Genomic DNA, 27,121 nt, shown 5'->3' with positions numbered 1-27,121 from the left:
CCCAGCTTGGGTTGTTAAGAAGTAAAGCAGTAATGAACAAGTTCTCAGAGGGTGTATTAAACCAGTGGGAACCATTTTAGACACTTGAAGGCGAATGACGTGGCCCCACCTTCACAGAGGCTCTTGCTTAATATAGTGTCTCACTCTCGCTATCTCTCTGTTACTACCTTCTGACAACAGAGGAAGTATAAAAACTGTAACACTTTGAGCCAAACTAGCAAAATGGACGTAGTAACTAAAGAGGGGCCACTTTTTTTGCAAGGGGTCAGATTTGGGAAGGTGAGTTCTTTTTTTAATTTTTTTTTAATGCTTATAATTATACAATTTCCAATTTAAGTTGGGCAATTTTTGTTAATTTAAACAATTATTAGAAATGATGTGCATGTAATGCTTTTATGTTGTTGCTTATATTTTATACTGCTCTTGAAGATCAACTAGCAGAGTATGGTGCTGAATAAAAGTGTCTGCGAAATGCCTAAATGTTATATATATTTATGTGTAATATTGGGAGGATTTTATGTGCTAGTGAGGGAGTACTGTGCTTTTGGTTTGGGAAATTGTCACATGCAGCCATATTGTGTATGTAGACATATCTTTGCTAATCACTCAGTAATAGCAGCATTAGAGCACTGCTAAATAATTTACTTCTAGCCTTGAGAATGATGGTGGGTAGAAACCCTCAGCTGTATATTATTAATATAAGAGGGGAAACGGCAGCTGGTTAACAACCTGAGGTTTTTCTATCTTCATGGTAGCGTTTAACGGCCATTAATCATGCATGCGAGATAAAACGACGGCATGTTTAAGAACTTCTGCCCCCTCTGGCATGTTCTTCCAGATATCTAAGAGTCCCAACGGAGTACAGAACCAGACAGTTTGATTTTAAACCCTTTCCCATTATGCCACAAAATATTTCACTTTCTTTGCTCTGTCATTGCCTCAAATATAACTGACTTCTCCCCTTGTTCCCGTAGAAGATATGGCGGAAAACCTGGCTGATTTTATTTGAGCCCAGCTCTGCCGGGATTGGTCGCATGGAGCTGTTTGATATGCGTGATGGAGGGGGCTTAAAGGGGTTAACCACTGCAAGGCCTAAAGGGCTCCGGAAGACAGACAAACGGGTGATTTACCTGACAGACTGTCTAAGCATCACTCCGGCCCCAGGAGAGAGCTGTCCCAAAGATTGCTCAACCTTCTTTTTAAACACCACCTCTTGCACCTACACCATTGCTGCACCCACACAGGAAGACTGGATATCTGTTCTCTGCCAGCTGGCCTTTCAGGTATGGTAACTGGATAACTGTGTCCAACTGGTAATTTTCCTAAGTAGAGAGTGTTCCTGGATCGACATCTTTTTATTGGTCCTGGAACAACAATCCTCCTATCTTAACCTCAACACCTAACCCTTACCCTTCCCTTACCCTAACACATCCTTATCCCTTCACTGCACCTAAAATCAGAGAGAAATTATTGATTGACAAATTTTGTTCAAGCCCCAATCCTAAACCTAACCCCAAACCGACCCCATATCCCTAAAATATGATTATTTAATAGGACTGTTGTTTCAGGACCAACAAGGATGTTGATCGAGGAACAAGTCCTACTTGGTGAAAGTATGGAATGGGGATTGACAGGTGGAATGGAAAAGAGCACTGGCTACGCAAGTGCTCACAAAATAAACACTGTGCTCTAATCTCTACCCAACAAGATCACTCAGGAAATCAACATGTTGCTACCTAACAGTCCGGTACCCTGAAATCAACCCCATTCTGCCGAATTACTTACAAGCGCCCATCCAACATTTTTGCATCATTTAAAAAAGTAGCACTTTTCCCTCTGGTGTTACTGATTGCACATTGTGCAGGTAACCTTCGAGACACGGGTTCTGGTCCCATGGAAACCAGGAAGTAATCACATTCACATAAACAATGGTGAGCGTGATTCAGAAGTTTCTTTTTCACTGTAAAATAAAATTTTTACTCCACTGACAATTAGGTTTAGGTTTGGGAGTAGGGTTAGTAAAATGTGCTTTCCTCTTGAATGTATTGCATCATTAACAGCAACAAATACAACTTGCTTTTGGCTCCCCTCTATGGACATTTCACCTGGAAACTGAAGCTTGCGTATGCCTATACGTTCAACACTTCCAGCTTTGTCTACTGTGGGCATTGGTTCAGATTTTGGTAAGCACAAACCGATTTCAGTAGCAGAACTTTCAACATACTGTTGCCGAATTCAAATGAACTAGCCCTAAAATAAAAGCAGAATTATTGGTTGATAGAATGTTATTCAAGCCTATAACACCAGCTCAAATCTAACCCTTTCCATATCCCTAAATTCCGACTGGTTGATAGTAATTTTGTACCAGGACCAAGAGGGATGTTGCACCAGAAACTTGTTCTACTTGACGTAATTTACAAACAAAGTAATCATTTGATGGGAACATGTTTTTGAGGTTCAGCATCAGTTTTTCTAACACAAAAGACCAGCCATCTTGACAGAGGAAGTGCAGATATCCACTACTATTTGTGATTGCACAAGAGTGTTCTTGGTCTCTCTTCAAAGAAAACTGATACCATAAAAAGAGGAATTACTCATGTGCATTGTTGTCAACCTCTTTGTTTTTTAGAAGACAAATGGAACTGAAGATGGCAGGAAGGTCCAGAGAGATAAATACATGCAACTGGCTGACAATGAACTGTACTCAACTTGGGGTGCAGGTGAGACCGTTTGAAATACATATCTAAAAATACACAGTCTGATTAAGAACCATGATAAGAATTATCTGCTGCTAAACTAGGTGTTGCTAAATGTTTGTCACAGTTGTGAAAAAGGATGTGTCTAAATGACGTAGTTTTACATGTTCTTCCATTACACAGTGTTTTATTGACATCAGAGATGTTTGTGTTCCTTCACATCTATAAAGATATTAAATAAATAGAACAGATCACAAAAAAGAGTCACTTTCACAGTATTTTAGGCTAAATAGAGACAGGTACATGTGTGTCTATAAAAAATATTCTAGATTAATTCTCTACATTGTCATGCCTAGTTATATCTTGGATATGTCAACAGCACAATATGTTTAAACCTGTTGATCAAGCCTTACAAGGACATATTAAAGATGTTTCCCCTCCGGCTCCATTTTTTTCTCCGTTTAGATAGAGTTGTGCATTTTAGCACATACTTATACATACTCAGTATCCATATTTTTTATTTTCAAACACTTAGAAGTATGTTATGTTATGGATTGTATTTTTTAAAGTTACATGTTTTGCTTAGGGAATTATGAAATGTTAAGTCTGACTCAGAGAAACTGGTAGTCAGTGACAAGCTGATTTGTAACCTTGATAACAAAAATGCTTCATAACAACAAGGCACAAATTAACTTGATAAAAGTCTTTTTTTTTTAAATGTTTTTATTGTCATTGTATGAGAACATGTTATCTGAAATGTATTCTTAAGCCATGCAAATGCACTGCAGAGAGAGTTATAAAGATGTGTGTGACAATGTGCAAGTAGTACATTTCCTGTTAAGGAGTGTTTGATTTAGAAGATAGTAGTTTGTTTTGCAAATACTAAAGAATATGTTTTGACCAATTTAGCTTGTACCAGAATTAACAGCACCTGATTTGAACTCTTTTCTCACTTACGATGTATATTGTGCTTAAAGGGATGAGACTCAATTAATTCTTTTGCATTATCATAGTATTATTTAGGTGGAATTTGAAAAAGGAAATTTGTTCAAATGGAATTATACAGCCTGTTTTGTAGGCACTTATTATTTATATAAATATTATAATAAAATAATAGATAACATTATACAGTATGTAATTTTTTGTAATTAGATTGAAGCAAATATTATTTTATTTTTACTGCTTCTTTATGCTTGGCTACCCATGTAAGATATCTTCTGTTCTGCCTTAGCTTTTAAATTCAAGTGGTCTAACCTCATAGATTGTCAAGAGATTTGATGTTCTTGTGAATTCCACCCCTCAGGCCAGTTCCAGGTGACAGTGCAGAGCACAGATGCGTCTCAGAGGTGCAGGATGTCTGGCCCATACCTGCTGTCTTCTGAAAAAGAGGCTATTTGCCTGCTGGACCTAAAGACAGGACAGGCCATCTTTCAGTGGCCCTATAGGCTTCTCAGAAGATTTGGCCAAGTCAAGGTGCTCCTCTGAAAAATAAATAAAACATATGGATGCCTCCAACCCTCCTTGCAACATTCTGACTTATATAAACATAAGTATATTTGTTCAATGGTTGTAAGGGGCTAATTGGATTAAGGAAATTATTTTGAAGAATTTATAATTGTTAACTACTAATGTGTAGTTCTTTCTATCAGTAGTGAAATTTTCATTCAGTTTAGCCTATTAACCTTTGCTTTTCATTTCATTTCATTTTTTTTTTTTTTTTAATAAACGCTTTTTTAATTGAGATTTATGCTAATTTACATTATTTGCAAATTTAGGGAAATTGCCAAAAATCATTTTTGCTTAAACCGATTATGACCTTAAAAAAAGTTTAAGATGTTTACATGATCTTACACTTTCTCTGCATATTAACCATAATCGGTGTAGGATTGTGCATGCAAATGACCGCACTGAGATTTTTTTGCATTGTGATATTTATTTTCATGACAATTAAGCACATTTTTATTTTCCAATTAAATTATAAATCTACAGTTGAAGTCAGAAGTTTACATACACTTTAACCAAATACATTTAAACTCAGTTTTACACAATTCCTGATATTTAATCATTGAAAACTTTCCCTGTCTTAGGTCAGTTAGGATCACTACTTTATTTCAAGAATGTGAAATGTCAGAATAATAGTAGAGAGAAGGATTTATTTCAGCTTTTATTTCTTTCATCACATTCCCAGTGGGTCAGAAGTTTACATACACTTTGTTAGTATTTGGTAGCATTGCCTTTAAATTGTTTCACTTGGGTCAAATGTTTTGGGTAGCCTTCCACAAGCTTCTCACAATAAGTTGCTGGAATTTTGGTCATTCCTCCAGACAGAACTGGTGTAACTGAGTCAGGTTTGTAGGCCTCCTTGCTTGCACACACTTTTTCAGTTCTGCCCACAAATTTTCCATCGGATTGAGGTCAGGGCTTTGTAATGGCCACTCCAATGCCTTGACTCTGTTGTCCTTAAGCCATTTTGCCACAACTTTGGAGGTATGCTTGGGGTCATTGTCCATTTGGAAGACCCATTTGCGACTGACTTCCTGGCTGATGTCTTGAGATGTTGATTCAATATATCCACATAATTTTCCTTCCTCATGATGCCATCTATTTTGTGAAGTGCACTAGACCCTCCTGCAGCAAAGCACCCCCACAACATAATGCTGCCACCCCCATGCTTAACAGTTGGGATGGTGTTCTTCGGCTTGCAATCCTCACCCTTTTTCCTGCAAACATAATGATGGTCATTATGGCCAAACAGTTCAATTTTTGTTTCATCAGACCAGAGGATATTTCTCCAAAAAGTAAGATCTTTGTCCCCATGTGCACTTGTAAACTGTAGTCTGGATTTTTTATAGCGGTTTTGGAGCAGTGGCTTCTTCCTTGCTGAGCAGCCTTTCAGGCTATGTCAATATAGGACTCGTTTTACTGTGGATATAGATACTTGTCTACCTGTTTCCTCCAGCATCTTCACAAGGTCCTTTGCTGTTGTTCTGGAATTTATTTGCACTTTTTGCACCAAACTACATTCATCTCTAGGAGACAGAATGTGTCTCTGTCTCTAGGAGACAGAGTGGTATGATGGCTACGTGGTCCCATGGTGTTTATACTTGCATACATACTATTGTTTGTACAGATGAACGTGGTACCTTCAGGTGTTTGGAAATTGCTCCCAAGGATGAACCAGACTTGTGGAGGTCCAAAAATGTTTTTTTCTGAGGTCTTGGCTGATTTCTTTTGATTTTCCCATGATGTCAAGCAAAGAGGCACTGAGTTTGAAGGTAGGCCTTAAAATACATCCAAAGGTACACCTCCAGTTCAGTACACCTCCTATCAGAAGCTAATTGGCTAATTGTCTAAAGGCTTGACATCATTTTCTGGAATTTTCCAAGCTGCTTAAAGGCACAGTTAACTTAGTGTATGTAAACTGCTGACCCACTGGAATTATGATATAATCAATTAAATGTGAAACAACTTGTCTGTAAACATTTGTTGGAAAAATTACTTGTATCATGCACAAAGTAGATATCCTAAACGACTTGCCAAAACTATAGTTTGCTAATATTAAATCTGTGGAGTGGTTAAAAAATTAGTTTTAATGACTTCAACCTAAGTGTATGTAAACTTCTGGCTTCAACTGTAATTCTACACTAATGAGAATCAGATATAATTTATTTATTTCATTATGGCAATGAACATTTATTGGGAAAATGTGCTTGTAATAAAAATACTGCAAAGAGCCTTTATTGTCTCAAAATAGGCCTATGCCATAATATGTATAACCAGGACTATAGTAGAATATGAAGAAGTATATCAGATGTTACAAATAAAAAAGAGTGCAATTTTGTCCCGACCCCACCTTAATTTTTTAACATGATTTTGGGGTGAAATACATGAACTGGGCAAGATTTGTGAGGTTCACCCATTTATTCAGTTTATTCATTGTTTATATCTTTTCAGGGAGGAATCATGATTGAGGCTGGTCGTCGGTGTCACACAGGAGAGGGTCAGTTCATTTTCATGTCCAAACAGGGGTCTCAAATACACAGAGCCATTGAAGAAGCAATCATGCACCAGAGTGTCCAAGAACTGCTAGCACAAGCCACTGCTCTTCCAGAGTTTGTATCCAAACCCCCTTCACCTAAAACCAAAACACAGGACAGACCTAATGCTTGCTCTAATCAACATGAGTCAAGAAAGACCCTGCCCAGTGATACAATGCAAACAAGGAAAGCAAATTCACAAAGTCATTGGGGAGGCTCTCATTCATCAGAGTGTCCAAGATCTGCTGGCACCATCCACCCCTCTTCAAAAGGATTCTCTACCCCCACCACCCTCACCTAAACCCAAACCACAGGAGAGATCTAAGGGCAAACTTAAGGTTAATAAGCATCCTCCAGTCAACATGAATCAGGACCGACCTTGCCCACCTGTACCACAAAGACATGTGCAACCAATACACAGGGCCACTGAGGAGGCTTTCATGCACCAGAGTGTCCAAGAGACACCAATTAACCTTCTTCCACAAGCCCCTCCACCCCCACCATCCATGCCTAAAGCCAAACCACAGTACAGGCCCAGTGTTGATAAGCATCCTCCAACCAACATAAATCTGGAAAGACCCCTCCCAGAGGTACCACGCAGAAAATTCTCCTTTCCAGATCCTCCCTCTGTCAAAACCCCTGTGAGAAGCCCAGATGATTCCTTGTATGCCACTATTGCACCACAACCAAAACCTAGAGTAAAAACAAATTTCCCAAAAGTCCCAATGCCTCCTAGTCCACCAGCACACTTTAGAATTCACAATAAACAGGATGCACATGAAATCACGGATAAAGAGGAAGCATGGACATCATCACAAGAGCCTTATGAGAACAAAAAGGAGGACACTCCCTATACTAACTGGACTGCTATGACAAAGGCCGATCAGGACCAACTGAACATCGAGGCACTATACAGCACGGTGAATTTCACTGCAAAACAGAAGAATAGACAGATTGAGGATAATGATGGTCAAGAACAGCCCAACACAGACCAGCAAACTCATGTTACCACTTCCACGGAAGTCCCTGTTGACTTCAAACAGACTCTTTCTAACATCTTGTTTAAAGAGCTGTCCAAGATTCCACCTCCATTCCCTCCCAGGTCACATGGAGGAAGTTTCGATCATCTAGAAAGACTAGAAGAGCAGATGACTGATTAATGTTTCTATGCCAACAGTTAGGGTTAATGTCACTGCTAATTAAAGTTTAAGTCATCCTGAAATAAAAATTTACCCTTTTTGCTTTCTTAATACACATTAATCGAGAAAGATTCATCAGTACCCTGATGAATTTATTCCAAACGATAAAATCAGCTTGATCTCATGAAATTTACATGCAAATTTTTGCAAACCAAAATTACGTACCTCATTACATGTTTGGCTGCAGTTTCCCAGTGAAGTGTCCAGTGGGGGGGTGTCAAAACACCAACAGTGTTCTAAAAGATAAATGAGAGGTGAACAAAACAGACATCCTTACCCTAAACCAACACCTAAACCTAACTGATAGTGTTTTAAAAGCAAATTTGACATGAAAAGCATTTACTGAAGCAGCCGCACAATTTTGTGTCTCTTCTACGGCACTTTTGCTTCAAGCATCCTTGACTGGGCTCGAAGCCCAATCTCTGAGTCCAACACTCTATCAAGTGAGCTAGAATAGAAGCTAATCATATTGGTGTAAATGTAGGTGGGTCTGTAATACAAGCAGTAAAATGTATCGTTTTTCAAATTATGCATTAGAGTAAAAGTGTTTTGATATAATAACATAGCAGGGTAATAGAGCGAAAAAGCCACAGTACCCGTGATTTGTGTGAAAGTGAATAAATGCAAAGTTGTTGTCAAGTCATTTTTATTTGTATAGCGCTTTTCACAACACACATCGTTTCAAAGCAGCATCACAGAAAATAATGCACTAATAGAAAATGAAAATGGTAATATCTATAAAGTCTTAGAGTCATCGTGTAGTTTGATTAAATATGATTGTAAATTGTGTGTAAAAATAAATAAGTAAATAATTAAATCATAATTGTATTTAGAACTCCAGTGAGCAAGCCGAAGGCGACTGTGGCAAGGAACACAAAACTCCATAAGATGTTGATTAATGGAGAAAAATAACCTTGGGAGAAACCAGGCTCACTGTGGGGGCCAGTTCACCTCTGGCTAACCAGCATGAATATAATGCCAATATTAGTTATTTATGTGCAGTGCAGGTCATGGTTTAAAATGAATAAACTAAGTAAGTGTTAAGGGCCAGTGTTTAAACAAAGATTTTGTATGAACTGTAAGATTAATGACTAATGTCTTTGAAGTTCATCCTGGATTAACTGCAGAAGTTCAAATTAATGCATTGTCCTTTGTTAATTGACCGAAGAAGGCTTTTGTTGGCAAATAATTGGAAGTCTATGTATTCTATTTTAAGAGTGTAGTCCATCGTTAGACCAAGGTGATGCAGGAAGAGATCAGTGAGGTGCATCGCAGTTCAACCAGCAGGTAATTTCAGTGAGGTCTATCCTAAGGTTCAGGCAGTGGCTTATGAAGTATCAAATCAAATCAAATCAAATCACTTTATTGTCACACAGCCATATACACAAGTGCAATGGTGTGTGAAATTCTTGGGTGCAGTTCCGATCAACATAGCAGTCGTGACAGTGATGAGACATATACCAATTTAAAATAACATCAAATTAACACAACACAATTTAAACGTCTGATATACACATAATTACACTCAACAATATACAAATAATAACATACACTGTACAGTATACAATACGCACTATATAGATACACATTATTCAATAAAAATAAAAAATTATATATAAAAAAGTATATATATATAGAATGTACAGTATTGTACTGTATTGACATTCAGGCTGTCGGTTGATAGTCAGTTGTTAAGAGAGACATAATATAATAATAATAATAATATAATTTATGACAGTCCGGTGTGAGATATAAGAATAAGGGTAACAAAGTGCAGTGCTGATGTATTTTGATCATGGGAGATCAAGAGTTCAAAAGTCTGATTGCTTGGGGGAAGAAGCTATCATGGAGTCGGCTGGTGCGGGTCCTGATGCTGCGATACCGCCTACCTGATGGTAGCAGTGAGAACAGCCCATGGCTCGGGTGGCTGGAGTCTCTGATGATCCTCCGAGCTTTTTTCACACATCGCCTTGTATATATTTCCTGGAGGGAGGGAAGCTCACCTCCGATGATGTGTCTGGCAGTTCGCACCACCCTTTGCAGTGCTTTGCGGTTGTGGGCGGTGCTATTGCCGTACCAGGCGGAGATGCAGCCAGTATCCCATGTTTTATGGTTGGAGTTGGCATCAGTTCATCTCCTGAAGTCCTCTGTAATAGACTGAAGTGATGTTTGGCTGGCAAAGACTGTGTTTAGTCATCATCACTCAGAGACACATAGCAGTGGAGTCCGACATCAAGCAGGAACGGAGGTGGATCTGGCCGGCTCTGGTAACCTCGGAATATGAATCCCGAGGTTGAGACAGGGAAACAGTTATAGAGCATGATAAATGTTTCTGGTTCCGGCAGACCTAACTAAAGCTAATTGAAAACTAATTGCGAGTTGATGGATACATTAGGTGTATGCCTGGCTAAATAGATGAGTTTTTAATCTAGACTTAAACTGAGTGAGTGTGTCTGTGTCCCGAACAGTATTAGGGAGACTATTCCATAGTTTAGGATACAAATAGGAAAATGATCTACCTACTTTTGTGGATTTTGATATTCTAGGAACTATTAACAGGCCAGAATTTTGCGATCATAATGAACCTGATGGAATATAGTGTGGTAGAAGGTCATTTAAGTACTGCGGAGCTAGACCATTCAGAGCTTTGTACGTAGTTAACAAATGTTTTTAATTAATACGAAATTGAACAGGTAGCCAAAGTAACAATGATAAAATGGGGCTAATATGATCATATTTCTTGGTTCTAGTCAGCACTCTGGCTGCTGCATTTTGAACCAATTGAAGTTTATTTATTGAACTTGCAGGACATCCTCCCAGTAATGCATTACAATAATCTATCTTGAGGTCATGAACGCATGAATTAGTTTTTCGGCATCAGCAATAGAGACCATGTGTCGTAACTTAGCAATATTTCTGAGGTGGAAGAATGCTGTTCTACAAACATTGGAAATTTGATTTTCAAAGGACAGATTGCTATCAAATTTAACACCTAAGTTCTTTGCTGTAGAAGACGATGTAACAGTATATCCATCGAGAGTCAAATTATATTTTAGCTGCTTATTTTTAGAGGTTTTTGGTCCAATAATTAGTACCTCTCTTTTGTCGGAATTTAGTAAAAGGACATTTCTGGCCATCCAATCTTTGATACACTCTACTAATTTGGAGAATTGTGAAATTTCGTCAGGTTTCACAGAAATATAAAGTTGGGTATCATCGGCATAACAGTGGAAACTTATTCCTTGATTCCTGATAATATCTCCCAGGGGAAACATATATAAGGAGAAAAGCAGAGGCCCTAAAACTGATCCCTGTGGCACTCCATACTTAACTTTTTGTTTACACAGACAAAGTGGTAGTGGTCTGCTAAATAGGACCTAAACCATGCAATGGAAGTCCACAAATGCCAACATAATTCTCCTGCCTGTTCAAGAGAATGTCGTGATCTATCGTGTCAAATGCAGCACTAAGATCTAAAAGCACTAGAAGAGAAATGCAGCCGCGATCAGATGATAAGAGCAAGTCATTTGTAACTCTGATAAGTGCAGTCTCTGTACTGTGATGGGGCCTAAATCCTGACTGAAATTGTTCACTGTAGCGCAGAGGAGGGCGGGGCCGCTGCCTGTAGTTCTCTCTCTCTCTCTCGAACTGCCGTCTCTGGTCACCTTTATCCCTCGCTCGCCTCATCAGGCTGACAGGCGTGCATCATTCCGGCCCCGCCCTCCTCCGCACTACATTCATATATACTATTTCTCTGTAGAAATGAACATAGGTGGGAGGACACTACATTTTCTAGTATTTTCAACATAAATGGGAGATTTGAAATCGGTCTATAATTAGTCAGTTCTCCTGGATCAAGCTGTGGCTTCTTAATAAGCGATTTGATAACTGCAATTTTAAAGTTTTTTGGGACATGTTCTAAGGATAGCGAGGAGTTAATAATATTAAGAAGAGGTTCTGAGATTACAGGGAATATCCCTTTTAAGGTCTTAGTTAATTTTGGATCTAACATACATATTGTGGCTTTTGATGTTTTGATAAGTTTTGTAAGCTCTTCATGACCAATGATAGCGAAGGATTGAAGTTGCTTTTGAGGAAAATTATGAGATACTGTTTTCTGTGGTACTGTGACAGACGATTGTATAATTCCAATTTTATTGGACTATTTCAATTTTATCAGTAAAGAAATTCATGAAGTCATTACTATTGTGCTGCGATGAAATATCTGGTTCAGTCGAGGCTTTATTCTTAACCAATTTAGCCACAGTACTGAATTAACACCTACTGTAGGATTGTTGTGATTATTTTTTATGAGTTTGCTAAAATATGCAGACCTGGCAGCTTTTAGTGCCTGTCTGTAGCTACAGAAACTATCCTTCCATGCACCGCAAAATACCTCTAATTTTGTACTCTTCCACTTGTGCTCCATTTTCCGAGCTGCTCTCTTGAGAGCATGAGTGTGATCATTTTATCATGGTGCAGAGACAGTTTTTCACGATCCAATGATACAATCCAATGATTTTCCAATGGATAATATCGTTTAATTTATTTTAAATATGTATAATTTCCATGCTGAATATGCTATTTTACTCAAACATAAGTAACATTACAGAAGTAAAATGTTGAATAACTTTAGGCATATCTGTGACACCCAAGTTTTAAAGGGATAGTTCACCCAAAAGTGAAAATTCTCTCATCATTTACTCACCCTTCTGCCATCCTAAACTCGTCTGACTTTTTTCATCTTCTGTGGAACACTAACAAAGATATTTTGAAGAATGTTTTGCACTTGCAATGTATGTCAATGGGGTCCAAAACCTTCGAGCTCCAAAAAGGACATAAAGGCAGCATAAAAGTAATCCATTTGGCCAAGTGTTTAGTATGTCTTCTGAAGTGATACGATCGCTTTGGATGAGAAACAGATAAAATGTCCTTATTCACTATAAATTTGTCATCCAGCCTGAAACACAGCGCACGGTTGCCAGGTACTCAATATCGGTATCTTTATACATAAAAAAGAAGTTGCATTTTTCATCTTCTAGAGTTTATCAGACCACTATTCACTATAAATTTGTCACCCAGCCTGAAACACAGTGCACGGTTGCCAGGTACTCAATATCAGTATCATTATACATAAATAAGAAGTTGCATTTTCATTTTCTAGTGTTTATCAGACCGCGGTACATTTGAAAAGTATCCCAAAAATAAATAAATAAATAAATACAAAAAACACAAATCCCCCTATCCCAAACTAAAAAAAAAGGAAAAACAATTCTCACCCAAAGATATCATATTGCTTCAGAAGACATACATCAAACCGTTCAAGTCATACGAATAACTTTTATGCTCACTTCATGGTCTTTTTTTAGCTTAAAAGTGTTGGACTTACATTGTACGGACAGAAACACATCATACATTCTTCAGAAAATCTTTGTTTGTATTCCGCAGAAGAAAGAAAGTCAAATGAGTTTGTGATGGCATGAGGGCAAGTAAATGATGAGATCATTTTAATTTTTTTGGTGAACTGCTCCTATAAATGTAATCTTTTAATAATAATTTGCATCTGTACAGAATGTGTTGTGAGATGATGATTATATCCACAGTTTTACTGACCAACCCCTGGGTGGCACCATGATGATTCTGATTGCCTCTGGACTGTTTTCTGGTTCCGGTTTCCATAAGAAGAAATGTAAATCTTCCAAAACAAGCAATCTAGACAATGAACAAAAATTATTTTAAGTGTTAATTAGAGCAAAAGTAATTCAGGCATAATTTGTGCTGTTATTGGCTGTCATAACAACTCAAAGTAATTAACAATATCAATGTAACTAACCTCAGGCCATTGGTCCATGTCAACTATATTTATACCTAAACTCTGACCGGTGAGGCAATGTCAAAAGATGGTCATTGTAACTTTGTAAGTGTTGGAATTATGGAGCCACATGCTTTTTTTTTTTCTTTTTTACAAATTTAAAAGTGCACTCAGTAACTTTTGTCTTTGTGTCATCTTGGACTTACGCCTGTTTTACACCGCATGCCGAAACAGGACAGAAGCAGTGCGTATTTTTTTCGGTGTCCATGTTAACAAATTAGTGTATTTACATTGGAAGCAGCGCATGCGCAGCAGTGCAGTGGAAGTTTCGGCGCAGTCTATTTTTGCTGCGCTGCTCAAGCTGAATTAAAGTGAAAGTGCACTATTGATGGACATCGTGAGTCGACCAAAAAAAAAAAAAAGTAGAAAAATTGTAGTCTAGGGTGTTTTTATTTTAATTACTGCTAGTGTAAAAGCACACACGTTGTTTGCTTCTAAATTGTCGTGACACACTGCTTCAGTTCGGCTCACGCACTGCTTCGGTGTGTGATGTAAAACAGCCGTTATACTGACACCTAGCGGCTTGGATGCAGCATCATTTAAAATAAATAGTTTTCAGTTTCAGATGCCGTTGTAGAAATTTAGCATTCACAGTCAGCCATGATTACTTTAATAAATGAGTGAAAGTGTCAGATAACAGGACAGTTACTGAGATTAAGCGAGTAGTATTCAGCTGGTCATGTGATTCTAACATGGCAGCCCCCATGTACGGACCCTCTCCGTGTAGAATAAAACAGCTTTTATAAGGTTACTGATATGACTGGAGTCTTCATGTCAGTGTGAGTGGTCATGATTTCCTACATATACTGCAAAATTACAATTCAGGTCTTTAGGAGTTAAACTTTTTTAATGAGGAAAAAGTTACTGAGTGCACCTTTAATAAGCTAAACATTATATTATCTGCTAAAAACATACCCCAATGCAAGTGAAAACAATGCAGACCGGAAAACGGAAACAGGCTTCTGTTATAAATCGTAGGACACTTCCACATTCAGGAAAAAGGTGGATAAACAATGTACATGCTATGTTTTATGTAATTATTGTAAGTATTAAGTAATGCATATTGAACTATGTTATGCTGTTAATATGTGTATATTGAAGCAACTGAACTTCAGAGTGAGGGTTATTGTAAATAACATTATGGCTGTGATTTGGTCAGTGGCATGAACCATCAAATAACCATAAATTTGCATTCCAGTTGTTGCAGCTACAATTCTTTATGCCATAAAATTTGTTCTCTTTGCTGTGGTTCAGGTAGTCAGCGGAATGTGTGTTAAAGGAATATTCTGTGTTTAATACAAGTTAAGTTTAATGGACAGCATTTGTGGCAAAATGTTGATTACCACAAAAAATAATATCAGCTTGTCCCTCCTTTTCTTTTTAAAAAAGGAAAACTTTGGGTTACAGGCACTTACTATGGAAGTGAATTGAGCCAATCTTTGGAGGGTTTAAAGGCAGAAATGTGCATGTGATTTATCAGAACGGCCAAACAGACCACCAGATTGTGTGACCTTACTGTTATATATAACCAATGCATAAATAAAAGGATCAAATCAAAATCTATGAAAAGAGAATCTTTATTAAACTTTTGAGGTAATACAAAATCACAAAGATACATAAATAGCATATTTCTCTCATTACTGATGGAGGTTTTGTACATGTAGTATGGAAAATCCAAAATTAGGTAAGGATCTGTCAATAAAGTGCAACTAAAGGGCTTATACAGATTTGTTCTTCATTTTCCCCCTTTTTTGTAAATTTTTGACAGCTTTCATAAATTTTGACAATCAAGCTTTAATGAAGCATTGTCTAGGACTAACCATCATCAGGGTCTGTCTACTGTATTTGGTTCTTTCGGTGTCTACTAAAACACAGACAAATAAATAATTATTAATTATCGACTTAGTGACACAAAATCAGTCCACCAAAGGCATCAGCGTCCTCCAGTCTGTCCTTCTTCAATGTCACTAAAATGCGACGATTCGCCATCGCTGGCGTTGGACGATGTGACGTCGCTTTTCTCCGGAACAAAATTAGAGGAAGGTGCATCCATTGCGTAATTGACGCTGGTCCTCAAAGACTGAGATGGACTCCTTTGACTACATGGTGGGCTGCAACCTTCCCTTACACCTCTGCACTCCGAGTGCACAACACCCTCCAACAAATCGGACAGTTCTGTGATGTATATCTGCGCCATCTGCAGGGTGTCATATTTAGACAGTTTTTTCTCGTTCTCTAAGGAGGGAATAACGCTCCTCAGTTTGTCAAACGCTCGATTCAGTCCGTGCATCCTCCGCCTTTCCCTCGCATTGGCGGCCACACGTCTGTGTCTCTGAGGACCGGGCAGATTTGGCTCGACCCCACCATTTGTTTTAGGTCTTTCCAGGTCGGATTCCGCTGTCAAAGGACTGTTGCTTCCAGATATGTACGTGTCCATGGTGACATCCACCGACGCGTGAGTGTAGTGGTCACCTGTGGATTGGTAAACGGGGGTCGCAGAGGTCATCCAGGCCCGGGGATCACTGCGGGTCAGCCTCGGATGTTCAGAGAGTGTAAAATCCTCCGGTCGTTCCCGAAATTTGATTTCTGGCCATTGCAAAAGCTTGGTTTTTGCTGTCATTGCTGATTTATATATATATATATATATATATAAATATATATATATATAAAAAAGTCCAAAACAAAGTATACTCTTTTATTAATAGGAAAAGAGAAAACTATGCTAGCGTCCTTGATCCAGCTATTTAAGAAGAATTCTGTCTTTACCTTCAGTCAGGATCCTGTTCGGCCTTATAGTGGCATCACCTCTCCTCCCTCCTCCCCTTAATGCTCCCGTTGAGTGCCACAGCCAATAGAAAATGCTCCCCATAGAATAATGAAAGAGTTGTGTGTGTGTGTTATGACTATTGTCCTGGAGTGAAGCTGTTTTCATAATCACAATTATCCATTCTACAACCCATTTTTTTCCCAATTGCAACGCTGATATGTAAGTTTACATTAAAATTATAATTGTCTTACTTATTAAAGGAATATTCCAGGTTCAATACAAGTTAAGCTCAGTCGACAGCATTTGAGGCAAAATGTTGATTATCACAAAAAAAGTAATTTCGACTCGTCCCTCCTTTTCTTTAAAAAAGCAAAAACTGAGGTCACAGTGAGGCACTTACAATGGAAATGAATGGGGCCAAATTTTGGAGAGTTTAAAGGCAGAAATGTGAAGTTTATCATTTTATAAAAACACTTACATTAATTGTTCTGTTAAACTCTTGTACTATTTGAACTGTCAAATTGTTTAAATCGTCATTTTGTGGGATTGCAGGGTTTGGCGTTACATGGCAACAAAGTTTTAAAATTGGATATAACTTTATACAGAAAAGTGATCACACTAAAATATGTTAACATGTATAATGTTTATATCTTGTGGCTATACTTTTGAAACACTGAGTATTTTAACATTTACAGATTGGCCCCCATTCACTTCTATTGTAAATAACTTGCTGGAACCTCGTTTTTTTTTTTTTTTTTTTTTTTTTTTTTAAAGAAAAGGAGGAACAAATCGGAATTATTTTTAGTGGTAATCAACATTATGTCACAAATGCTGTCAAATGAGCTTAACTTGAATTGAACCCGGAATATTCCTTTAACGTTTAACCTCTAACTTTTTAGTAACTGAAATAATTTATTTGTTTTCTTTTTATCTGTTTTTATTTGTCATTTTTACAATCTGTTTATCTATTTTAATTAATCATTTTTTTTACAATGGAGATTTGATCATTTTTGTAAAGTAAAAAGAATAATCTGTCGATGATTCTTGAAAGTTGGAAACAGGGAAAATTCAAATCTCAAACCGCAGGGGGCTTGATCCAACATCCTTATCCACTTTATTCAAGATAAGCAACGGAATTGGCATCCAATAAAAGCTAGCAAGAAACTTGCATTGCAGCGTCATATTTCTTCTCAAATAAACTGTAAAATCTGCAGCAATAAAACGAGCAGGTGCAAAGCACGTCGTGAGTCCCACCTGTCCTTAGACTGGTCCAGGAAAACTGATAAGTGTCTTCAGTCTTGTCATAAATCATTTAGCGATGTAGCAAAACAATATTTGGCCAAATCATAAGCAGAGACACTCATTGAGAAACACCACAAGGAACGACCCTGTTAGCGCTAAAAGAAAATAATTTAATTAAGCTTTTTCCTCATTATTATTATTAGCCTATTATTGCTGTTGCCATTAGGCTTATATTGCTGTTGTTTTAGAATAGTTGAATTAAACGAAGTTAAAGTGTAATTATAGGCCTATTTGTTTCAATATAGGCTACATTAAGTTATCTGTTAAGCATGATATAATGTAGTAGTCGAATGTTTGTTAAATATTTTAAATTGATACATTAATTCAATTATTCAACTACGTGAACGCATTTAGAGTCCACTCTCAAACACTGTATGTCAGTGCTGTTAATAAGATGCATGTTTAAACAGCAGGTCGATAGGCAAATCAGTGATCTATATTTCTCTCATTCATTTAACTTCTTTTGAGTTGCTCCAACAAGAAACATGACGGCAGAGTCAACGTCTTTTGGACACGAGACTGGCTTGCGCAGAGGGGGTGATGGAGAGAGAGATGATGATGATGACAGTGCGGCCCCTCTGAGGCTGCTCTTAATGAATGTTGAATAGAGTAGCAAACTTCAGCCCAGTCAGCTGTTGTCCCCTGGCACCCGTCTCACAGTCAGAGGCCGACACTAACGTCTCCCATATGCTGCGGCGCGTACAGGGATAGTTGAACTTTCACACTTTTTTCCCTTTCAGTCAAGACGGAGTTAATCACTGAGCACTACAACATTATCGCTTCAGTTTACAGGGGCCTGCTCTCCTCTCCGAGCCCGTGCGGGACGCGTCCGAATTATTCGGAGTGAATCACAAACAATAACCAACATTTAGGCTTCTTAATACCTCCCGATTTAGTTCCACTCAAAAGAGCTCCGAACCAAAACATAATTTAGCTCGAGCCCGTATGTTTTGCTCTTGCATGCCCCTGGACTTCAGCTGAGTGTTTTTGGTGTTGCTGCTTCAATTACCACGATTTAACCATAATTTCCGCCAAAATAGCCTAATATTGCCACTAATTTGATGTCAGTGTATTATGGGGTCTCTCTGAAATAATGTTAGCATTTATAAATTTTTTCTATCATTTTTTGTTGTTGTTGTTTATTTTCGAATTATTATTATTATTATTATTATTATTATTATTATTATTATTATTTGTGACAGTGGTGCCAAATAGCCTACCAAGTTAACAGATTTACTTTTTAACAAAGTGTTACACTAACGATGGTATTTTGGCGGAATTATAGCATTGAACATTTTTCTAAGGTAGAAGAAGTATACAAGTTCTAATAAAAAAATTGAGAAAAAATATTTCTGCATTTGCTACATGTAGATCATGACCTTTAAAAGTGAAAGAAAATACATAGCTTTAGCCTATTCGTATTTATATCAATTGTAGACCCTCTACAAATATTGTCAATATTGGAATATTGCTTTTAAATAAAATATATTTTTATAAATATGATAGCCTATAATATTTATTTGTTTATTTAGTTCACCACTATATAAATTATTTTGAGATTTAAAATAGGCTTATTATTTTCTCTCTCTCTCTCTCTCTCTCTCTCTCTCTCTCTCTCTCTCTGTTGGTGTTTGTGTTTGGACAAACTTTGGAGACAGGCGGTAGATGTTAACTGTTGGTAAGGAAAGCAGCGTGACCTGCTATCCAGTCATCGGGTTAATGAGGCTTGCTCAAGTTGAATAAATGGGCACGCTCTCCATCCAGGGGTTCTCCATTCATTTTTTACATGAATATTTAATTCTCGCTACCCTACTGCCAGCGCAACAGCCTGCAGCCCTGAGCAGACAGGGACACAGTCCCCATCTGCTGTAGGCCTTGAGACGGGGGTGGTGGAGGACGACCGCGGAAAGTGTTAGAAGCATATCAAATGTCAATTTATGAGCCCCCATGGCGTCACTGTTATTGATGCCCTATTTAGTCAAGTTTTTGTCAGAAAAAAGTGCCAACCCGAGATGAGGGAGTTGGTAGACCTAAATGAAATTAATTCATTAATTACAATATACAAATACAAATCTGTTATATACAGATAGTGCAAGGGAATGTAATGGCAGAAGAGGTAGGGTATGTTGGATAAATATAAAAAGACTAAACTGTGTATTGCACATAATTATTGCTCAATGGGGCAATTTAACTGTTCATGTGATGGATAGTCTGAGGGAAAATACTGTTCCTGTGCCTGATGGTTCTGGTTCTCAGTACTCTGTAGCACCATCCAGAAGGCAACTTATCAAAAAGGTAGTGGGCAGGGTGAGTGGGGTCCAGAGTGATTTTCCCAGCCCTTTTCCTCATTTTGGAAGTGTACAGTTCTTGAAGGGAGGGCAGGGGGCAACCAATTATCCTCTCAGCAATCTGAACTGGTATGGTAGGCCCTATGCTACACGCAAACGGTGTTTTATTGTCGGAACACAGTGAACAACGTTTATTGACGTCAGGGCCAAAGGACTGACGTGATCCAAGTTAAATGATACACTCTCGCCTATGGTAAAAGTTGGTTTTTCAGTATGTAAAATAATCTCTGGTTTAATGGTACATTTACGTAATTTCAGAATTACCGTAATTAGAGATTCCATCTTGTAAAAAGCATTCGTGTCTTTGAAGAATTTGTAATTACGAGTTATCAACACGGAATTCTAAGAGAACTCCGACTTCACAGTCGTGATGTTATGTAAATATGGCAGCAGGCCTAAATAGATAAAGATAGTGAACACATATTTCTGTTTGATATGCCATTGTTACCTGGATCGTTTTCTTTGCTCTTAAACATTTTGTAACAACATAGAGATGAATTAATTGTTTAATTTATAGATAAATATTTTGCTGTTACAAACAACAAAGCTTTTGGTGTTAGGAGTGTTGTCATTGAAACAAATAAATTCCGAGGTACCTGGACGTGAACAGCTCCGAGTAGATTCTCAGAGTTACCTTCTGGTAATTACAGTAATTCCGACACAGTGTAAACGAGGCATCAGTTCTTTTTAACTTGACAAAGCATCTAAACAAACGTGGCTGCGCGAGATGCTAAAAAACAGCAAGATGCGGGGCAACACTCAAAGACGTCCGTCTGGTAGTGATTCCAACACGCTCTCACAGCGAAATCGTCAGGATTCGTACAACTTTTCTAAATTTGGCTAATTCGTATGATATCATGCGACTGCACTTGTTTGAATTCCTACAACTTTCACTACAGCCAATGACGTCGCTGGACATCCTTTCCATCTAATACGCTACAATTACTTGCTTCTGTCACACACAACAGCTTCCTATCATGTTTACACACCCTACTGATTGGTTAAGTTTAGATAAGGAGTTTGGGTAAGGGCATAATATTATTAAGTATGCCCTTAACACCTCGTGCACGGAACTCGCACTTCCGCATTATACATGTGGAAATTTGCACGTGATAAAATCGTACACGTTTATGTGAACAACACTGTGCGAGACCATACGAAATAGCCAACTCATAAATTGTGTATGACTTTTCATGAGATCAGATTGGTGGTTCTCAACCAGGGGGGCCTGGGCCCACTATGGGGGGCTCTGCAGACTTCCTAGAGGGCCTCAACATGACTTAAATAAGCTAATAAACTTTTATCAGATGTCTTTGAGACGTTTATGATTTAGCGTGTTTGTAAATCTGATCTTTTTTTTTTTAGATGTTTAGCAGATGTTAATTAGATTGTGATGCTTTCCAGAAGAAAAGATCTAAAACAAACATCTCTGATGAATGTGTACTATCTGAGATGTAAACTGACATTATATTTCTTATTTTAATTCAAAAACTCCCTTCAGCAACAGTTTTTTTATTTATTTATTTTTGTATTGATGAACAGTTCTTGAAACTTAAAACAAAATTAATTGTGTTGAATTATTTAATCATTTATTAAAAATGTTTTTGTGTAATATTGACATTACTGGTTTCTGTTAAAAGTTTGAAAACAAGGAACTCTGAGGGGGCCTTGGATTAAAAAAGGCCAGAACCACTGGTTGCATTACCTAGTAAAACATTTAGCGCACACATCGGTAAAACAGCGCGGACTGAAGGCTGATGCAAAAACGCGTTCGGTATGAATGGGACTTAACAGTTGAATTCCAGATGCCTATCAATGCGGCAAGTTGATACGTTGTTCTTAAGGCTAATGAACTATTAAGAACGTGAACAATTGTCTAATTATTATAAATAATAGATTTAACAATTTGTTAGCAATTAGCCGCTCCAGGCCTTGCAGTAGGCAAAGTAATAGTAGGCTACCACGGTTAAAGCGGGTTTTAAATGTTTAAGAGCACTCCAAGATAAAACCACTGCTGCTGGTCTGAAGGGAATAACTGGCCGCTATTGATCTGCATAGACTCTGAGGTAGTCTATAAACTCCAGCCGTGCGGTGCTCTTGTTGTGTTGGGGGAGCCTGAGACGACGGATCATTTCTTCAGAACTCAGTGAAGCGCGGGTGAATGATCCACATCTGACCGGGGGTGCGCGTGCATCGGCTGTGTTTTTGCTCTAGTTAATTAAAGACCACTTTTATCACAATAGACAATATCACAGAGAAACAGTGAAAATCACTCAGCCCATCTCAAAACAGCCCTCGATCTCAGCCCCATGTAATTATTCCAGTTCACCCCGAGGTGCGGACGTGCTTCTTAAGACAGAGAGTTGTCATTAAGAAAATTAGCGGTCTCATTAATTTTGGGAAGGGAAGTAATATTCTATTGAGCCAGCTGATCAGTGATTACAGTTACGATTTGTTCAATTAATCTGCCCCATTGGTGTGATCTTTGGTGTTAAATGTTAAAGAATGTCTTCTGTAGCTACCAAAGGATGATGAAGTCTACTAGTAGGAAGCTTCTGAACTAAATTGGCCTAATCAGTGTGATGAAAACTAAACCACAGTAAAGCCCACACTGAAATGTAGCTATACTGTATAGTCGCACTTCTGGATAATAACACTTCATAATAACTTTAATTAAACCATTTTATAACATTCATGTAGCCTATAGGCCACATGCGAATAGTTAGAGAAGTCATGGAATGTTAATTCTCATGTAGGCTCTGTTTACATTTTCGACATACCTGGTCGGTTTAAAATCCCACATAAAACGCCCTTACTTGGAAGTTTTTTTTAATTGTATTTATTTATAAGTTATTATAAAATCGTATCGTAATCTGAAAGCAGCCATAATTCTGCATGGCCATCAGTAAAACTCTATAGAATGCGTCATGAGGACATATGGAGAATAGGAGGCACGTGGCACACTGATGATCTTGGGCAAACAATACAGCGTTGACACCCATACAATCACTCAATAACTCAAAACATTAAATTAAATACATATATGTGTCAGAGATTATATAACCAGTCCGCATATCTGAGGTTTGGTAGGCTAATCAACCTGTCTATTTTTTAATGTGAAGGTAAAAACAACAGAGGTTGAACTTGTTGTAAGAGCATGAAAAGCATGTCTGATCTGTGAATTTTCTGTTTCTGTTTAGTTTAGTTTGCATAATGAGACAATATATATATATATATATATATATATATATATATATATATATATATATATATATATATATATATTAATTTAATTATGTATTTATTGTCTGTCTAGAAAATGGATAGTATCATAGCAGTTTCTTCACATACCGACAGGTGGTAGTAATATACCGTCTTATGTTTACACAGACGAATAAAGGGAGTGGAACACGCACACACACACACACACACACACACACACACACACACACACACACACACACACACACACACACACACACACACACACACGCGTTTCAGAGACATTTAAAATATTTTATATTTCTACCCAGTTTGGCCCAAGAGAAAAAATATAATATTCAAATTAATATAGGATATCTAACACATAAAAATAATACTAATATAAATATTTACACACACGCAAGCACACACGCGCGCGCACGTTTCAGAGACATTTAAAATATTTTATTTTTCTACCCAGTTGGGCCCATGAGAAAAATATCATATTCAAACTAATGTAGGCTGTCTAACACATAAAAATAATATACTAGATATTCCTGCTGAACCAGCAATCAAGCTAAATTGAATAATAATAATAACAAAAATTATAATTAAAAAATAAAAAATAAAGAAAAATCTGCGTCAAATGTCTGTTTATTTTGTAGCCTAATTGATACCAACAAATAACCCAACATAAAACAAACAGAAGACACTCCAAAAACAGAAGCTGACCCATTTATTCAGAGGATTTTAAATTCTTGCCAAGTCCGGACAGCTGGCGTTTCATTGAACTGTGCCCACTTGTTATTCGCCGAAGAGAAAAATTAACTGGCTTAAGTGGTCCCCGTCCCTTCAATTTTATGTATTTGCCCAACACGCATGCGTAAAACAGCTGATTTAACCTAAATAATGTAGGTATGTGCGCATGCCTGTAGTTTTGTGTAATAGAGCGGGAGATCGTGTAAACACAAAACATCACTGTATTCTCATGTGTGTTCTTTTATTTAATTAACTTCAACAATTAACAATTAAGAATACATTATTTAACTATTTTAACCTCAAATCAAAGTACAATATTCACTTGTCAGTTATTGTTTCAAATCAACAGAGGGCAGTAGTGCTCCACATTTAATTGTTGAACGGCAAGTTTCTCCTTTCTGTCTTTTTTGTCTCTCCCAGGAGAGACAGTCAGGAGGTGCAGTAAAGTGTAGTGCAATATCAAATGAAGCTTGATCCCATTCACTGACAATGATTTACTTAAATCAGAACAAATTTAATTCATGCAACAATAGATTGATTTTTCACAATTGAGATGTTATAAGGTGAGATTTAACAGCCTAATCAGTAACACTATTAGATGAGGGTTTAATTATTCTAGGCATTACTTTAATTGTTTATTAACTGGCAGTTGTAGATTGTATATGAACCAGTGTTATCATGTATTTCCTTTGGGAAATTTCTATAATGAGAATGAAAGTGACAGTTTGCATCTCTCTCTCTCTCTCTCTCTCTCTCTCTCTCTCTCTCTCTCTCTGTATCTATCTTGGAACACTATATTTGATTGAGAAGAGGGCGAGGCAACTGGGAACTGCATGTCTTTCACTGCCATTTGTCTGGCATTTTTGCTTATCGTGGTGACATCACCAATCAATAACTCCTTTCTGAGAAAAAGTCAACAAAAAAGCCATTGATTTTTAATCTGATGGTTGATATCCATGTTTACCATGTAATAGTAACTCCCATTCTACTCTTACTATTTCTGCTGTATTTACATTTGCATTTATTCATATAGCAGACACTTTTATCCAAATTACTTACAATTAGGAATACAATGTAAGCAATTCATCCAAAGGAGGCAATAATATGAGAAGTGCTGCAGTCTCAAAGTTTCAAACTTGCTAAGAGAGTACAGCTACAGAGGTAAGTGACAGTTGTGAATTAATTAATTAATTAATATGCACATTTTCTGGACCAGCCTTAAAAACATTTTTTTTTTTTTTTTTTTTTTTCGTGATCTGAGCTTAAGAAGCCCAATTTATGATACAATCAGGATTTCCCTCCGGATTTTTGAGTAAAATAAGGTCTGTGGTAAACATTACTTGAAGATACTTGAATGTTTTGTTCTAGGACATAAATTACACACAGTCATACCCCAAACATGAAGTTTGAAGCCGCCATATTTAAAAAAAAATGTATGTTGCTAACAAGTTGCTAAATAAGGACTACAACTACCACAAGCATGTGAGTGTACATGCCTGACGAAATGGAAAACCGTCATAGTCCTTGTCCAAAACTGCCATTATAAAAACTCATAGGAAAATCCAGATGAAACCCATTGATCGAAAATGAAAATTCTCTTCCAGGTATTTGAACTTCAACCTACACAGCTCCATATAAATGATCTTGGACTTATACTGGTATCTAGTGTTGTGGATGCAGCATCATGCAGTAAAAAAGGGTTAAGTTACAAATTTGCTATTCACAGTCATCCAAGATTAATTTATCCCACGAGCAAAAGTGTCCCATAACAGGGCAGTTACTTAGATAAAGTGAGTAGTTGGCTTTTTGGATGGACAAATGATCTAAATATGTCAGTCGCCATGAGGCGACCCACTCCATGTAAAAGAAAAGAGCTTTTATAAGCTGACTGACTGGGATCTTCATCTCATGTGAGTGTACATGATTTTTTTGTTAACCTTTTTAATGAGAAAAATTACTGAGTGCTTAAAATAACAGTTCTCTATGTTTAGTAGTTTAGTGCGAGGATGGCACTAGCAATGCCAAGGTCATGAGTTCGATTTCCAGGGAACACATAAAACAGATGAAATGTATACCTCGAATGCATTGTAAGTCACTTTGGATAAAAGAGTCTTGCAAATGCATAAATATAAATGTAAGTGTAAAGATGTTTGTCTGTATTCATATACTGTATTATATATATATATATATATGCCTATAATCTCACACAAAGAAAACATGAATATGACCTTCTCTGGAATTCCAATATCCAAGCTCTTTAACCAAAATACATATATTCACAAATATATCCCTAAACATTAATAACAAAATACACATTCATAAATGTGTAGGTGTTGTGTGTGTATATGCATGTTTGTGTACATATATATGTGTACGGTGGATGGAGTGGAAACCTAGGTGTAATTTCAACAGACAGTGCAATCTTGTTCTGAGCCATCTTAGGTTGCTGCAGGCAGCTGTGGGAAGAGTAAGGCAAGAAGGCCATGATCCCCTTGGGAAAGGTTCTGGTTCACGGGCAATGATTCTATGATAATACTCTGATCAGTGAATTAATGGCAAAGTGGATCTGGGGGATTCATAAAGGCTTTCATGAAACTGACTCAATCTTCCTTTACAGTTTTCTATGTTCTGGTTCCTTCTTTGACTATTCCTTTTGCGTTTGCTTTTTTAAGGCTCTTAAAAGGCTTTTTTTTTTTTTTTTTAACCAGATTCTTTCACTCTCTTTTGCCTTCACGGATTGCCGTCTTTGTCTCTCTGATCTCTGTTTCCATCTCCAGATGCTCTTGGCTGGGTGAGGGCTTCTGAAGGGCAGATGTAAAGCCCAGTGAGCTGCTGTCAGTCTTGCTGCATGGGGAGGTGTTAAAGAACATTACAGCAGTGGTGCCCCACTCTTCAACTCATTGTTACTATCATTTCATTCTGATAATTAATATAAATACA

The 27,121-nt window shown here is 37.4% G+C and overlaps 1 protein-coding gene and 1 pseudogene across 1 annotated transcript; one reads left to right on the top strand and one right to left on the bottom strand.

Annotated features, from left to right (window-relative positions):
- The first annotated feature begins 36 nt into the window (after window positions 1-36).
- Window positions 37-9,219, top strand: LOC127413423 (docking protein 2-like; annotated as a pseudogene).
- A 2,647-nt stretch (window positions 9,220-11,866) lies between these two features.
- On the bottom strand, window positions 11,867-16,756 carry LOC127413420 (neurogenin-1-like). The gene has a single exon (XM_051650567.1). The coding sequence runs from the start codon at window positions 16,422-16,424 to the stop codon at window positions 15,738-15,740; it is 687 nt and encodes a 228-aa protein (XP_051506527.1). The 5' UTR covers window positions 16,425-16,756; the 3' UTR covers window positions 11,867-15,737.
- Between the last annotated feature and the right edge of the window lie 10,365 nt (window positions 16,757-27,121).

This window comes from Myxocyprinus asiaticus, chromosome 22, assembly GCF_019703515.2.
Source record: "Myxocyprinus asiaticus isolate MX2 ecotype Aquarium Trade chromosome 22, UBuf_Myxa_2, whole genome shotgun sequence".
NCBI classification, from domain to species: domain Eukaryota; kingdom Metazoa; phylum Chordata; class Actinopteri; order Cypriniformes; family Catostomidae; genus Myxocyprinus; species Myxocyprinus asiaticus.
This window is presented reverse-complemented; position numbering and strand designations above follow the sequence as displayed.